Source organism: Gracilinanus agilis, chromosome 3 (genome assembly GCF_016433145.1).
Source record: "Gracilinanus agilis isolate LMUSP501 chromosome 3, AgileGrace, whole genome shotgun sequence".
In the NCBI taxonomy this organism is placed as follows: Eukaryota; Metazoa; Chordata; class Mammalia; order Didelphimorphia; family Didelphidae; genus Gracilinanus; species Gracilinanus agilis.
The window spans coordinates 596,651,272-596,668,788 of NC_058132.1; the positions used below are offsets into that span (position 1 = coordinate 596,651,272).

General features: G+C 36.0%; 1 protein-coding gene across 1 annotated transcript in view; it reads left to right on the forward strand.

Annotated features, from left to right (window-relative positions):
• FAM117B (family with sequence similarity 117 member B) overlaps nt 1-17,517 on the forward strand; it is a 140,764-nt gene that overhangs the window by 106,456 nt on the left and 16,791 nt on the right. The window contains exons 6-8 of the mRNA XM_044669408.1: nt 64-207; nt 1,847-2,072; nt 5,172-5,292. Coding sequence (XP_044525343.1) covers nt 64-207; nt 1,847-2,072; nt 5,172-5,292 — 491 coding nt within the window. The remainder of the gene's footprint in view (nt 1-63; nt 208-1,846; nt 2,073-5,171; nt 5,293-17,517) is intronic.

Genomic DNA, 17,517 nt, shown 5'->3' on the forward strand with positions numbered 1-17,517 from the left:
AATAGAGAATGAAAATACCATGTTCAACCTTTCTTGCTTTTATTGCCTTTGTTCTTTCTTCAGGCTCCTATTCCAAAGAGTATACTTATTCCAGTGATTCCCATCACCAAATCAACAGGGTCACGATTCCGGAATAGTGTGGAAGGGTTGAATCAGGAGATTGAAATAATAATTAAAGAAACTGGAGAAAAGGAAGAGCAGCTTATAGTGAGTATTCTCTTCTTTCAAATCTTAACATTTTATTTCTGTAATGTATTTAGTTTGGATTTCTCAGTGCTTAGTGTAGTGCCTTGCACAGAGCGGGTATGTGATAAATGTTTGAATTGAATTATAGAAAGCTTGGTGATTCAAATTTTTTCCCAATTGATTTATTGTCCATAATTGGAAGATTAGGAGAAAAAAAAACCTTCCTTTTCTGTTAAGATAAAATGCTGTTTTAATATAAAATTTACTTTTCTATTTCTATAGCAAAGAGATGCTAGGTTTCTATTAAGTTTAACACATTTTAAATTTTCTTTATACTTACTGAGTTAACTAAAATTTTTTTAATTTTCAGTATGGAATTTTGCATAGAAATTATTTATTATTCATATTGATTTTGAGAAAGACTCTGTACTTGCCCATCCCTCTGGCTTTTTGGTCTTTTTTCAACTTTTTGATCTATTCAATATTTGAGAGTTAAAACTTTCCACATTAAGGACCAGTATATTTATTCATTACAGTTTGGCTCAAAATGACCTGGGCAAAGGAGACCAATTTTTTACTATGTAACAGTTCTACCATGTGAGACACAGTGCAGTCCAGTGGATAGAAAGCCAACAATCAAACAAGGACGACCTGGCTATGTGTGGCTCTTGGCCAGGCCTTGAACATGACTCTTGAGTTCTGTGTGCAACTCTCTGAAATTTGTTAATTTGCAGACTGATCTCCATTGGTTTCCTTGCCTGGGAACACATCTACGTAAGGTTCAGTCTGAATGTTTCTCATCTTCTATTCGTTGTCTCAGAGCACACTTACTTAAATCTCCTCAGTTCTCTGAAAAGGAGGAGGGAAGAACCAATGGCTGTAGTCTTGCCCCGCAGCATGGTTATTATTCTGTGGAGTTCTGAGCTATTTAAGATAGAACGCCCACTGCTTTGACTTTACTAGTCGGGGAGACTAATGACTTGGTCTTGCAGGAAATCTCGGCTCCTGATTTTGCAAATAAGAAATAACAAATTCTATTCAGTTCAGGCAGGTAAGATCCCACCTTCTTCAAGCAGCTATGCCCTATATACAGTCAAATCTAGTTTATTTCTCTCTCTGAGGCTTCTTTCTGGATTCATTTAGGAAGAGGGCGGGCAAACTGGGATTACTTCTGAAATGTTTCTTTAGTATCAGCCACAGATGGCTTCAATACTCCTAATTTCTGTAGAAGTGGTGGCATTGCTATTTGAATACTTCAGCTTTTCTGGAGAGGATAAGGTTTGGCCTGACAGGACCTAAAAAGAATAGTTAGCTTGTGGGGAAGAAAGTCAAAGGGATCATCAGGTGAAACACCACTGGAGTCGTCTCCTTTAAATCTTTTGTCCTCCCTGATTTTGAACTCAGGGTTATATCTGTATTTCTCTTCTTTATGGTCCACTATACTAATATAAAGAAGCAAAATTTTAGCTGTTGATTTTTTCCCTTTAATTAGGCCTGTTGAACATGAAGGGAAATAATAGATGTGAGGTTCACAACCTAGGTGGTGGGCAGAGGGAATAGTGTAAAAACCCTTGGGGATATATATGCTTTGAGAAGGTTGACAATGGGCACGGTTAAAAATCAACAATTAAGTGGAGAATTTGTTTTTTATTTACAACAGCCACAAGATATTCCAGATGGTCATCGTGCACCTCCTCCCCTGGTACAGCGCAGTAGTAGTACGCGCAGTATTGATACCCAAACACCTGGTGGAGCAGACAGGGGAAGTAACAATAGCAGCCGTTCCCAATCTGTATCCCCCACTTCATTCCTTACCATCTCAAATGAAGGTAGTGAAGAGAGCCCTTGTTCTGCTGATGACCTTCTTGTTGATCCCAGAGATAAAGGTATAGCCCTGAGGAAATCATTGCTATTATTAGTTTATCCAACTCTTACAGTCTAAGACCTAATTGCTAACCATATTAGTAAGAGTTTGCATTCTACTCATTTTCTAGCACTGCTTAAAAAGCATTGAGGAGTTTGAACTAAGATACTCATTATTCACATAGAGAATTAAAAATAATTCGGTTATACTTTTATTTCTGGGTTTTCCTTTTATCTCTGCATAATGATCATTTATATTTGTGTAGCTCTTTACAGTTTACAAAATGTTTTTATAGCCATTCAACAATGCTGTGAGGTCTGAGCAGATGATACTAACCCCATTTCACATTTGAGGAAGTAAAGAGCATAAATGAATTGCCAATTAGCTAAGGTGATGGTGATAGTAATGTGAGAGCCATGCTTATTACTCAAATCTTTGTACTTGCTTAGAGTTAGGTATTGATGATAGAAAACCAAATGAAACCAAGAAACACACATGCACTGGTGAGTCAAGAGCATAACCTTGATTCTGAAGGCGTGTCATCCTGTACTGCATATTTTGATAAAGTATCTCAGTCAGGATGTCTTTAGAGTGCTAAATATGATGTTTGGATCTGGAATTCACAGTAATTCCAAAAGATGGGGAGAGGGTGGTTTTAAACTAGCCTACAATACTCCAAGGGCAGCCCCAACCAGCTACAAATGATTGGAAAATACCTAACAAAATTTTTAAAAATACAGTAAGACATAGTTTTGATATTATATTTTGAAACCAAGTCAATTCGTGGCCTCCATTTTTGTGTTTGACACCTAATGTTTTTAAATCATTTAAAAGAATAAAATATTTACTCTCTTTAGAAGTGATCATTTAACTTAAGCAGCAGATGTACAAGTCAAAAAAGATTTGCATTAGATAAAGAGTTTTTAGCTTACTTTCAAGTACTATATATGCTTGAAAGTAACTTTTCTCAAATGTTCTTTATCAACATTGACCTTTGCCCCCAATTTGAACTTGTAAGAGTTCACAGTATGTTTGGAGGCCATTAGTAAAACAGAAGTCCAAGTTAATACAGGAGCAGAGAAGTTGCATCATCTTTCTCACATCCAGATATCTTTGCTTCCTTTACATGGGGGCTCACCTGGATCTTGAATTCTGATCCATTCTTTCCCTCACTTCCTCCCTCAATGGCAGAGGATTGATTTGGGGGGAGGGAGGACATTGGATTTGGAGCCAAACGTATTAGATCTGATACTTTCATTCTAGTGTGGCCTTTAGAAAGTCACTTGACCTTTGTAAGCATAAGTTTCCTCATCTATAAAATGAGAGGGGTTGGCCAAGATGATTTCTGAAATCCTTTCAAGCTCTAAAGTAATGAGACTGACATTTCTGAAATGCCAATTATGAGAATTACATGCTATTCAGCACCGTAGGGGTCTGCTTATTGAGTAGAGCTACCAAAGAAACAAAACATTTTTTTCTCAGAGTTTGCAGTCTAGCTGAGAACTTGAAACGTATGAATGAGAACTTATTTTAGAATACTTAAGTAATGCCTAACTTCGTGGTTTCAATCCTTTAAGGATCCTTGATTTAATTGGTATGCTATGAGTATGCCTCCACCAGTGCAGCTTGTGATCCCTCTATGATTTAGTAGAGAATAATCTTGAACTGTTAGGAGTACCTTTTGAGTTATAGGAAATACAGAGATAGGAATAAATTATTGACATAGAACTTGTCTGGAGCGGTGGCTACAAAATTGGTGAGTAGAGAAATGTGGTTGGTGAAATACAAGGTGGACATTTTGGTGGAGGGGGTTGAAGATTAGGCTGAAGAGTCAATAATAAGTATTGTAGGCAAAGATGCATTACAGACAATGGAATAGGGAATGAGAGAGAGATAAGGAAGCCTGCTAAGAGGCCATTATAGTACAGGTAAAAGCTATTAAAGGCCTATGGTAGTAAGTCAGAAGAATGAATTAAATTTTTAAAGTTATAAATCAGACCTTTATTTAGATTAAAAAGTATGAAGTAATATTGCTTCATGGTATGGGGAAGCAGTGATTATGGTAGAAGACATGAGCTTAGCTTTGAAGTTTGGGATACTGGAGAGATATCAAAACAGTAATAAATTGGATTTCCTTTAAAATAGAACTGCGATTTTATCTGACTATACCTTTAAAATAAGTGCGAAGTTAGGGTAGGAGATGAAGATGTAATAATTGTATGCAGATAGTAATGGAGACTGGTGACCCAGAATTAAGAGAGAAAAATGATAAATAAATCAGCACAGTAAAAACAATTTAAGGACAAAGACCTGAGGGAGAAGAAAACCAAAAGAGGATAGACTTTCAGAAACCAAAAATGAGGGTTTCTTGAATTCTCTACTGGATTTACTGCTATTTGATCTCCTGACTTTTCTCCTTCAAAGATAATGTAACTCAGGAATACTTAGTTTCTCATGAGCTCCAGAGCCACATAGGCTAAAATAGTCACAGATACTATTAAATTTTAGTACTATTACACTGTATATGTAGTAAGCATCTTAGGATTTTAGAGCTAAAAGGAATTTTAAAATCATATGGTTCTACCCTCTTATTTTAAAGATGAGATTAAGAGTTAAAATTTCTGAGTTCACATCTTGCCTCTCCTACCTGTGTGACCTTGCAAAATCAACTTCTCTGACTATAAATTGCTCATCAGTAAAATGAAAAACTAGATGGTTCCTCCATCCGTTCTCACTCTAAATCCTCTAAACTCCAAAACTGAAGTAGAATGGAAGCCGAAAATTGATTTATTCAAGGTCACAAAAGTAATCAGTTGCAAAGCCAGAATTAAAATTCTAGTTTTCTGCCTCCAAATTCAGTGTTCTGTTGACTACATCATATTTTCTCTTTAAAAAGGACTTACACTATAAAAATAGATCCTTGAGAGAGACATTAAAGATAGGGAGATATGGGGAATGACTTAAATTTTGTCATAAAAAACTGGCTTGGTAAAGAAGTTTACTACATTTCCTATAGCTTTATTAAATTAGATTGCTATGAGTTCTTTGTTTAAGTGTTTTATACTTAATGTGTTGTTTTTTTTAATATTTTGGTAAATTTGCCAATATTTGCTCCTTTCAGAAAATGGGAACAACTCTCCTCTGCCCAAATATGCCACCTCTCCAAAACCTAACAACAGCTATATGTTTAAACGGGAACCTCCCGAAGGCTGTGAAAGGGTCAAAGTCTTTGAGGAATGCTCGTAAGTATTTGCTAACAACATAGGAATAATTGCCCCAGTTAGTTTATCTTATGATTTTTCTCTTGATTGATATGAAAAAATAGAATTTCCTTCTTTCCTAAATCATAAAGTCTTTATCTAGTATTGTGGAATCCACTGAATTATCTTTAGTTCAGTAAGATGCTAAGTAAAAACAATTTTATTTGCTTTTTAAAAATGTGTTATTAGGGGTTCAGTGGATTGAGAGCCAGTCTTGGAAATGGAAGTCCTGGGTTCAAATGTGACCTCAGTTCCTAGCTATGTGACCTTGGACAAGTCATATAATCCTCATTGTCTAGCCTTAGCTGTTCTTTTGCCTAGGAACTAATAAGCAGTATTGATTCTAAGATGGAAAGTAAGGATTATTTTAAAAATAAGATTATTGGTTTTATTTTGACAAATAGCACATGCTTCTAACATACCGCAGATAAACCCCCTTACAAACAAACAAAAAACTTCATCAGTTGTTCCCACAAAGGAGCAATACAACCTTTAAATTTAATATATAAGAATTGTATTGACCATTATATTTATCAATATTGCTTTCAGCTTCATTTTTACTCTGTTGTTATTGTAGATGTTCTTTTGACTTTGTTTTGTATTATTTCAAACAAGTCTGCATGTTTCTCTCAATTTATCATTACTCTGGCACAGTTATAGTCCATTACATTCACATACTTTAATTTCTTCAAACATTACCATTTTTGAGAAGACTTTGTTTTTAGTTTGTTTTCTAATAACAAATAGTACTGCTCTGTTCTTTTTTTACTTCTATATCCCTTTTTACTGTTATTAATTTCCATAGGATATAGTCCTAGTAGTGGAATTCTTCTGGGAGTATAAACATTTTTTTTTCATAATTACAAATTGTTTTCCAGAATTTTAAAATTAATTCATAGCTCTAATGAATATTGTCTTCCCATACACCTTTAATTCTTATTTTCTTTTAGTATCTTTGCTATTTTGCTGGATGGAAAGTGATACCTTATGATTATTTTAGTTTCTACTCTTCTCATTAGTGATTCTGAATTTTTTTCCAGGTTATTAAGTTTCTGTTTCTTCTTTTTAAAGAGTCCTTATCCTTTGACCCTTTGTTGGGGAATGTAAATTCTTAGTTTTGAAAAATTGTCTAAGGTCTCTCAAATTTTAGAGATCAGGCATTTTTCAGAGGTATATAATAAGTTTTTTCCTACTGTCTATACCTTCTCATTCTAGTTCTTAATTGTATTCATTTTTATGTAATTGACATTGTCTTTTATCTTTCATGATCTCTTTGATCCCATGGCTCAAATTTTTCCCATATTCATAATTTTGAAAGGTAAAAAAGTATATTCCCATTCTCTCCAAATTTTATCAGTCACTTTTGATAAGTATTTTGATAATTACAATTTATTTTATTCCTATTATATTCGTTGGCTATTAACACCAGCTTCACAAGACTGTCATTTCCATTAAACAGGGTGTCCTAAAGTAAACCATCATATTAATTGCGAATAGAGTTAGTTTCACTTCCTCTTAGACTAATCCTGTTCTCTTAATATTTTTTACATTGTTAAAATTAACATCATAGCCAACAATAATGAGAACAATAATTATCTTTAATCCCTAATCTTAGTGAAAAGTTTGGTATTTCCCAGTTAGAAATAATTTTAGCTTTTGGATAGATAGATATATCCTTTTGATTTGAGTATGGAATGTTCCTTTTGTTCTCATACTTTTCAGCATTTATAACATAAATGAGTGATACATTTTTTTGCCATTTTTCCCCCCTTCATCTCTGGATATAACCATGTGGTTTTTATTAACTTGATTTCTTAATTAACTAGCTTTCTTAATGTTGAACTCTTGTACCTTGCATAAAAATTCAACTAAGTAGAATATAGATACTTGCACATAAAAAATACAACAATAGCTTTGTGTTTTATTTATTTTATATGTGTGTGTGTATTAGTGATACTGTGCTATATAGTTTTCTTTCTCCCTTTAGAGTATCACAACCATATTTTTGTCATAGAAGGACTGTAGTAATTAATTAGTGTCTTGTTCTTCAAATGTTGGATAGAATTCACTTGTAGATTCATTTGGATCAGGAATCTTGTTCTTTAGAAGTTTATTTTGGCTTGCTTAGTTTATCAAATATTTTAGATTCTACATTCAGTATTATTCTGGGTATTTTGTTTACTTTTGACAGTTTTCCTCCATTTCTTTTTAATTTTTTTCTTGTTCTAATGAAGTACTTATTCATAATTTTCTCTTTCTTGATTCATTTGAATTCCCCCTTTGCATTTAAAATTTTGATCATTTGGATATTCTCTTTTTTTTATTAGCCTTCCCATGGACCTTTAGGTTTATTTTGTCTTTTCCAAAAAGTGAGCTCTATTTTTTTTTCCAGTTTTGTTCATCTCTCTATTTCTCTGAAAATTTTTTGTCTAGGGATTACTAATTTGTTGATTTTCTATGTTTCTTAGGGTACTACATGTGTCTGTGTATATACTTGGTCATGTAAATTTTCTTTAGCAAACTAATTTCAGTATATCTTACAAATTTTCCATTTATCTTAAGATTTTCCTTGATACTATAGGTTTGTGTTCTTCATTTAGGTCTATATGCTGTGTTCATATTTTCCTTACTACAACTTTATTGTGTTATAATTTGAAAAGGATATAATTAATATTTATACCTTCCAATATAAATGAGGTCTTTGTGCTGTCACATGATAATAATAGGATAAAATGGTGATCAGTTTTGTAATTGTGAGGTGTAATATTGAAAAATTATTACGCTTCCCTTCAGTGGTCTAACCTAGGTCTACTTTCTAATATTCTGTTCAAATCCTCAGGTACTTTCTTACTTTGTTTCATCAGAAGTAGCCATCAGTCATTGTTTGAGGATATGGGCCTTCTTATAAACAAGAAGCTGCACCATTTGGTGTGTCAATCTTTAATGTGCATGTAGGTTTGGTAACAAGTTGCCAGGGAAGTGCTGATCTATGTTAAGAGAAGATATTTCTCACCAGGAGCAGCTCCCTGCCCCCATTGAATAGGTTTGGTCTTGAGAGGAAACAATCATTTATTTATTTATGGCACCTTGTCTCTTTTTGATAATAACTTGGGATGGGTCAGGGAGGAGAGGCTCCCATAATAGCTGACAAAACCTGCGAGAAATAGTGGCTAGAGAGCCATCCTCAGAGCCAGGAAGGCCTCCTTTCAGGTCCTGCCTCTGACAAATACCAGCTGTATGACACTAGGCGAGACAGTGAACCCCCTATGTGCTTAAGATTGTAAGTGCACAGGTGCTGCACACCCACATTGGGGACAGGAGTTTCCTTCTCTGGCAGTTCATTTTCACAAGGATCTTACAGGTCCGGTCCTTATCCCATCCCCTGATAGGTCCAAGTCCACTTCCCTTTCTGGGAGAAGGCAACTACCCTCAAAGTAGTACCAGCAGGCCAAAATGACTCCCCCCAAAATGGAGTCCTTGTGTAAGGAATTAAATTGAGGGTTGGACTAAATATATAAAAAATTTATACTGTGGTCACTGATTTTAAAATTCATACAGCCCAAGTCAAAAATTACTTTTAGCAGTTTTTATTTACAAAAGAGGTGAGGAGAGTGAAAGTAGAGAAATGAAAAAGGATAGAGTAGATGTCTATCCTACTAACCTAAATATTGCTCCAGTCCACAGCTCAACCCAGGCAGGGCTTGTTAACCCCTCAGCTGGAGGATTTGGTGGTGAATTAAGCAAGGGTTCAACCCATGTGGCCTCCTCCAAGAAGGGGAGGCCTCTCCAGAACTAATCTCTCCAGAAGCCAGGAAAAGAGGGTCAGCTTTTCACTCACCCAAGCTGAAGCTCCAAAGCGAGAAGATCCAGGAGTAGTCTTACCAGAAGCAGTCCAAGAGCCTCAGTCCCAGTCCAAGCTCCTTCAACCCAAAAATTCAGGACAAAGACCTTGTACACAGGAAGCTCATCATCTTTTACAGTCCTTTTTTTATGTCACTTCCTGTCCCTTCCTCCACTTTACAGGGACCAATTGCAGTCTTTAAATTTGCTTAGAACTGCCATGGGTGGGTGGGGGGGGGTCAGTCGCTTCTGGAGTTGTCACCCACTTTAGTAAGTGGCTTGTGAACCTCCCCTACTTAGTGTTAAGTAGGGGTGTCTATGCTTTTGGTTGATTAAATTTAAAAGTAAGTAAGGAGAGAGTCAATACCATCTTCACACTTGTGTAATGAGTCTAGTTGGTAAACCTCTTACCTTACCAAAAACCACCCAAAAGCCTTTTATCTGCAGCCTCATGGTACTACTCTGAGGGCTTGGGCTCTCAGAGACAGCTGGCAGCATAGTGGAGCCCAAGCCTTGAATCAGAGACATGAGTTCATATCCTGTTTCAGCCTCTTAGCTATGTGCCTTGATAACCTTCACCTGTTTTTGCCTTATTTTCCTCAGCTATAAAATGGGGTAATGATAGCACCTACCTTACTAGGTTTTTATTAGGATTTGTAAAAAACACTTAACACAATTCCTGGTACATAGGAGATTCCCTTACCACTTAAACTTCCTGGAAAAGTCCATTCCCTTTGGGTTTTTCCCATTAGACCCCATAAATACCTCTTAGTAGTAGGAGACAGCAAGGTCCTTGTCACTTTTCTTCTCACCCTGTAGCTTTGGGACTTGTTGCTACACTTCCTGGCACCTTATTATCCCTTTCCCTGGTTACCAATTAGTTGAGCATTTTCCATTATTGGATTTAAGAACTTAACATTGACCAGGAACTTTAAGGCTCTGCTGACAATCATGTCTTTGTACCATATGATTCTGGCCCAACCCATTCTTTTAAAGGACCTGGAGAAAAGCTGGGTGTGTGACAACCCTGTGCATGGACAAAACTTCCTTCGTGAACCTCTTCTGCTCCTGCCCCCACTTGTCGGTCTTTGCTCTGTGCGAAATGGGCTCAGTGAACTGCAGCACAGTGGGCTGACTATCAAATCTCCTTTTCTAGATTAATGCAGAGAGGTGATCCATCCTACAATAACTAGAAGTCAGTGCAGTCACATTGGAGGCTGTCCACATGAGTGAAAGCCATTTTCCAGGAGATAGCAAAAGGGCAAATCCATATGCCACACAGCAAGATATACCATCCCAAAGAAAAACTCACTGTCTTATAAATTCATCAGTTTCCTCAGGCAACTTCATCATCTCAACTCTGTTTTAAATTCCTGAAAATTAAATGAAGGTGCCTTTAATCATTTAGTTGTGGCCCCATTTCTGGATATCTCTTTGGGAACTAGGAAGGCTCCATGGTATGAAGGCAGACCACTCAGTGCTGTAACCTCTCTTTTCTTGACTACTTTCCCCAGTGTCTTAAAGAAAGAATCCATTAAAATGTCCATGATGAACAGTTTTTAGGCCTAAAGTTTACCATGTGTGATGGCTCAAACTTCCCATAGTTGAATATGACTGGCTTATACTTGTCCCCAGAATATACTTAGATAAATTTCTCTCAAAGCTTACACATATCATGGTACCTGTGAGGGTCTGGCCTAAACCAAAAAGTAGAATGTGAGGAGGGAGGGCTGGAGTGGGGAGATTTAATAGAAGAAAAACAAATAAAATGAGCTTTTCCTCCAAAAGGAAAAGTATCCTTAGTTACCTGTGATCCATAAGTATCTAGGATGAGTCCCTTAAACTCTGCAAATCATCTGTAACTGAATTGTCCCTACTCCCCCAATCTACGAATATTTAACCATGCTCTCTCTGAGCCTCGATGGCATCTTTGCATTCAGAAATAATTAGGCAATTTTCTTAACTCTTAAGCCTGAATCCATTTCTGCAATTTTGGCTTGTTCCTAGTTCTGCCCTTTGGGATCAACCAAAACAAGTGTAATCCTTCTTTTATGGGATAGAACTTCAGCCATTTGAAAATAGCTATAGCTGTTAAACCTTCAAAAGTCTTAAGGGGGGGGGGCAGCTGGGTAGCTCAGTGGATTGAGAGCCAGGCCTAGAGACGGGAGGTCCTAGGTTCAAATCTGACCTCAGACTCTTCCCAGCTGTGTGACCCTGGGCAAGTCACTTAACCCCTATTGCCTAGCCCTTACCACTCTTCTGCCTTGGAGCACACAGTATTGACTCTAAGACGGAAGGTGAGGGTTTAAGAAAAAAAAGAAAGTCTTAGAGGATTGTCCCATGGAAGAAAAATGTGTCTTTTTCTGCTTGGTCTCCAGGGGACAAAGTCAGGAGCAATGAATAAAGGTTAGAAAAAGGAAAATTCCGGCTTTATGTCTAGAGAAACTTTCAAAAAATGAGATATGTTCAGAAGTGAAATATAGTGCTTCTAAAGGTAATAGGTGCCCCTCCCCTCTTCTCCCCCTTTCCCCCCCGCCCCCTGGGTTTCTTTAGGAAGTGGTCAAATGACAATTCTAAAAATGTATAAGGTGTTTTACAGTGAAAGATTTCTCTTGGGATGAGGTTGGACTGTGTAACTAGGAGAGTCCTTTTTACCTCTTTTCTGTGATTTTTATTTAGCCTAAACATTGTCAGTTCTTTCACCTGATCTCATGAGACCCTTCTTCTAAATGTTCTCTTACTTGTCCTAGTCTTAAAAAAATAACATACCTCTTTAATCCTGGACAATATGCCTTTCTTATTACTACCCAGAATTGCTTTAGCTTTTTTAAGCTGCCATACCATAGAAATTCATAATCAGACAGCAGTTCGCCACAGCTATATATTGCTTTCAGACAAATGGCTCACCAGCTTTTCTACTCCAATCTCATATGTTTAAATTTATTTGAGGCTATGTATAGGACTTTGCATTTATTTCAATTAATTTTCAATTTATTACACTCAGACCACGGTGTTCTAACCCATCAAGATCTTTTTGAATCATGATTTGATTTAACAGTCGTTTCCAGCATTTTCTTCCCTTTTTTTTTTTTTTTTTTTTTTTTTTTTTTTTTTTTTTAGAAAATTTTTCCATGGTTACATATTTTACTTTACCCTTCACCCCCTCAGACCCCCACCCCCCCAGCTAACTCGCATTTCCACTGCTTTTAACATGTGTGGTCAGTCAAGACTTATTTACATATTATTGATAGTTACATTGGTGTGGTCTTTTCGGGTCTACATCTCCAATCATATCCTCATCATTCAAGCAGTTGTTTTTCTTCTGTTTCCTCTCCTGCAGTTCTTCCTCTGAATGTGGGTAGCGTTCTTTTCCATAAATCCTTCAGAGCTGTCCTGGGTCATTGCATTGCTGCTGGTACAGAGGTCCATTACATTCTATTTTACCACAGTGTATCAGTCTCTGTGTACAATGTTCTTCTGGCTCTGCTCCTTTCACTCTGCATCAATTCCTGAAGGTCATTCCAGTTCACATGGAATTCCTCCAATTTATTATTCCTTTAAGCACAATAGTATTCCATCACCAGCATATACCACAGTTTGTTCAGCCATTCCCCAATTGAAGGGCATTCCCTTGCTTTCTAGTTTTTTGCCACCACAAAGAGTGCTGCTATAAATATTTTTGTGCAAATCTGTTTATCTATTATCTCTTTGGGGTACAAACCCAACAATGGTATGGCTGGATCAAAGGGCAGGCATTCTTTTATAGCCCCTTGAGCATAGTTCCAAATTGCCAGCCAGAATGGCTGGATCAGTTCACAACTCCACCAGCAATGCATTAATGTCCCAATTTTGCCACATCCCCTCCAGCATTCATTACTCTCCCCTTCTTTCATTTTAGCCAATCTGCTAGGTGTGAGGTGATACCTCAGAGTTGTTTTGATTTGCATTTCTCTAATTATTAGAGATTTAGAACACTTTCTCATGTGCTTATTGATACTTTTGATTTCTTTATCTGAAAATTGCCTATTCATGTCTCTTGCCCATTTATCAATTAAGGAATGGCTTGATTTTTTTATACAATTGATTTAGCTCCTTATATATTTGAGTAATTAGACCTCTGTCAGAATTTTTTGTTATAAAGATTTTTTCCCAGTTTGTTGTTTCCCTTCTGATTTTGGTTGCATTGTTTTTGTTTGTAGAAAAACTTTTTAATTTAATCAAAATTATTTATTTTACATTTTGTAATTTTTTCTAATTCTTGCTTGGTTTTAAAGTCTTTCCTTTCCCAGAGATCTGACAAGTATACTATTCTGTGTTCAAAATAATGAAAAAAAAACGTGAAGGAAGGTGGCTTAGCAGTACCAGATATTAAGCTATACTATAAAGCAGCAGTCATCAAAACAATATGGTACTGGCTAAGAGATAGAAGGGAGGATCAGTGGAATAGACTTGGAGTAAATGACGTCAGCAGAATAGTGTATGACAAACCCAAAGAGCCCAACTTTTCAGACAAAAGTCCACTATTTGACAAAAACTGCTGGGAAATTTGGAAAACAGTATGGGAGAAAATAGGTTTAGATCAACATCTCACACCCTACACCAAGATAAATTCCAAATGGGTGAATGACTTGAATATAAAGAAGGAAACTGTAAGTAAATTAGGTGAACACAGAATAGTATACTTGTATTTCTTTCTTTTTAAATAACCCTTATTTTCTTTCTTTTTTTTTTTAGAAAAATTTTCCATGGTTACATGATTCATGTTCTTTCTTTCCCCTCTACCCCCCACCCCCCCATAGCCGATGTGTTTTACTTGTGTCATTGATCAAGACCTATTTCCATATTATTGATAGTTGCACTCGGGTGGTCATTTAGTCTACATCCTAAATCATGTCCGCATCAACCCATGTGATCAAGCAGATGTTTTTCTTCTGCGTTTCTGCTCCCACAGTTCTTCCTCTGAATGTGAATAACATTCTTTCTCATAAGTCCCTCAGGATTGCTCTGGATCATTGCATTTCTGCTAGTACAGACATCCATTACATTCAATTTTACCACAGTGTTATCAGTCTCTGTGTACAATGTTCTCCCAGCTCTGCTCCTTTCACTCTGCATCAATTCCTGGAGGTCTTTCCAGTTCACATGGAATTCCTCCAATTTGTTATTCCAATTTGTTATTCCTTTGAGCACAATAGTATTCCATTACCAGCAGATACCATTCAACCATTCCCCAATTGAAGGGCATTCCCTCATTTTCCAGTTTTTTGCCACTACAAAGAATGCGACTATAAATATTTTTTTTATGCAAGTCTTTTTCCTTATGATCTCTTTGGGGTAAAAACCCAGCAGTGGTATGACTGGATCAAAGATAACCCTTATTTTCTGTCTTTGAATCAATATTGATTATTGGTTCTAAGGCAAGAAGAGAAGTAGAAATAAGGGCCAGGCAATTGGGGTTAAGTGACTTGTGCAGTGTCACACAGTTCGGAAGTGTCAGAGGTCAGATTTGCATCCAGATCCTCCCAATTCCAGACCTGACTTCTATCTACTGTGCCATCTAGCTGCCCACAGTTTTGTCTACTGCAGATGTCACATCTGGTAAAGATGCATCCTTTTGTTATTAAAAATGATGAGGGCCGAGATTTTAAGGGAGAATAGTATTTTAATAAAAGCCATGCTGATAGAGATAAAATCATTAGACCACGTGCCTGTAAGTATTCAAACTCCTGCCTCAGCCATTTTACCTTTCTTACCTTCCCGCTCGGGTAACTAAAAAAGAGGAGTTCAAAGTCATTTCCCCCATTTAAAGCCTTCCCTCATCTTGAATACGTAATCCAAAACAGGAAACCTGTTGGGGATCACGGGAAATGTAGTTCCAAGTATCCCAAGTGATTTTAAATAACACAATCCTTTAACTATTTTTCAACTGGAGAATACTTCATATTCTTATCAAGTTGATTCAGTTCTATATATTTGAGAAATGAGACTTTTGTCAATGACATTTGCTATAAACTGTTTTCCCAAACTTATTTCCCTTCTAATCTTGGTTCCATTAATTTTATTTGTATAAAACCTTTTAAATTTAATGTCATCAAAATTATCTGCTTATTTTTCATGATGTTCTCTGTCTTATAATGTCATCCTTTAATGGTTTTTTTTTTATTCTTTTTTTAAATTCTTCTTTTTGCTTAGGTCTTACTGGGAAGCGTTTTAGTTCATCTTCATTACAAATAATGCTTGCTGAGAGTTTTAGATAGATGCCATTTGTCATTTTGAGGAAGGCTCCATTTATTCCAATGCCTTTATACAGAATGGGTATTGAATTTTTTTTTTTATTTTATTTTTTTATTTTAAACCCTTAACTTCTGTGTATTGACTTATAGGTGGAAGAGTGGTAAGGGTAGGCAATGGGGGTCAAGTGACTTGCCCAGGGTCACACAGTTGGGAAGTGTCTGAGGCCGGATTTGAACCTAGGACCTCCTGTCTCTAGGCCTGGCTCTCAATCCACTGAGCTACCCAGCTGCCCCTTGAATTTTACCAAATGCTTTTTTTGGTATCTATTGAAATAATCATGTGATTTCTGTTGGTTTTATTAATGAAAATGGTTGGTTATGCTGATGATTTTTTCTAATATTCAACCATCCCTGTATTCCTGGTCTAAAACTCAGCTGATCATGGTGTATGATTCTTATGATATAGTGTTGTAATCTCCTTGCTAGCATTTTATTTAAAATATTTACATCAGTGTTCATTAAGGAGATTGGTCTAAAGTTTTCTTTCTGTTTTAGTTTTTCCTACTTTAGGTATAAATACCCTATTTGTGTCATAAAAGAGTTTGGAAGGATTCCCTTTTTACCTGTTTTTCTAAATGCTTTATGTATTTATTGGAGTTATGTGTTCTTTGAATGTTTGTAGACTTCATTTGTGAATCTATCTGTCCCTGGGGGCTTTTTCCTAAAGAATTCTTTCATGGTTGTTTCTTCAATTTCTTTTTCTGTGATGGGTTGTGTAAGTATTCTATTTCTTCTTTTGTTAATTGTGCAGTTATATTTTTGTAAATATTCATGTGTTTCACTTAGATTGTCAAATTTATTGCATATAGTTGGGTAAAATAACTCCCAGTAATTGCTTTAATTTATTCATTAATTGTGATTTCACCTTCTTCATTTTCAATAACTGGTAATTGTTTTCTTTTTTTTTAATCAAGTTAACCAATGGTTTTATCTATTTTGCAATCCCCCTCCACTCCCCACCCCCAGCCACCAATAAAACCAGCTTCCTGGCTTATTATTTCAGTGCTTTCCATAGTTTCAAATTCATTAATCTCTCCCTTGATTTTCAGGATTTCCAATTTAATTGGGGATGCTCAATTTGTTCTTTTTCTAGTTTTTTTAAGTTGCCTGCCCAATTCATTTTTGTGCCTTTTTAAAATTTTTAATGTATACATTTAGGGATATAAATAATCCCCCTAAGTACAGCCTTGGTTGTATCCCATAAAGTTATGTTATGTTATCTCATTGTTATTTTCTTTAAGAAGTTGTTGTTTCTATGATTTATTCTTTAATCCAGTCATTCATTTGGATAAAATTATTTAGTGTCCAGTTTATTTTTAGTCTTTCTACTTCCCTTTTTTGAGTGTAATTTTTATTGTGTTATGCTATGAAAAGTATGTACTGCTGAGAAAAAGGTATCTTCTTTTCCATTACTATTCAGTTTTCTCCAGAGGTCTGTCATATCCAATTTTTCTAAAGTTCTGTTTCATTAACTATTTTCTTCTTTATTTTTTGGTTGGATTTATCTGTGTATGAGAGGAGACACTTTAGGTGTCCCCCACTAGTAACATTTTACTGTTTATTTCCTCCTGTAATTCATTTAACTTCTTTTAGTAATCTAGATGCTATGCTATTTGGTATATAAATGTTTAATATTTATATTGTTTCATTGTCTGTGGTGCCTATTTTCCTTCCTTACCTCTTCTAATTAGATCCATTTTTACTTTTGCTTTGTCTGAGATCATGATTGCTACTCCTGTTTTTTTTCCACTTTAGCTAAGGCAGAGTAGATTCTGTTCTAGCCTCTTTACTCTGTGTGTGTCTCACTGTTTTAAATGTGTTTTTTGTAGACAATGTATTGTAGGGTTCTGGTTTTTTTTTATGTTTGATTTGTATTTATTTTTTTTATTAAACATTTATTAATAATCATTTTTAACATGGTTACATGATTCATGCTCGTACTTTCCCCTTCACCCCCCGCACTCCCCCCACCCATGGCCGATGCACATTTCCACTGGTTTTGTCATGTGTCCTTGATCAAGACCAATTTCCAAATTGTTGGTAGTTGCATTGGTGTGGTAGTTTCGAGTCCACA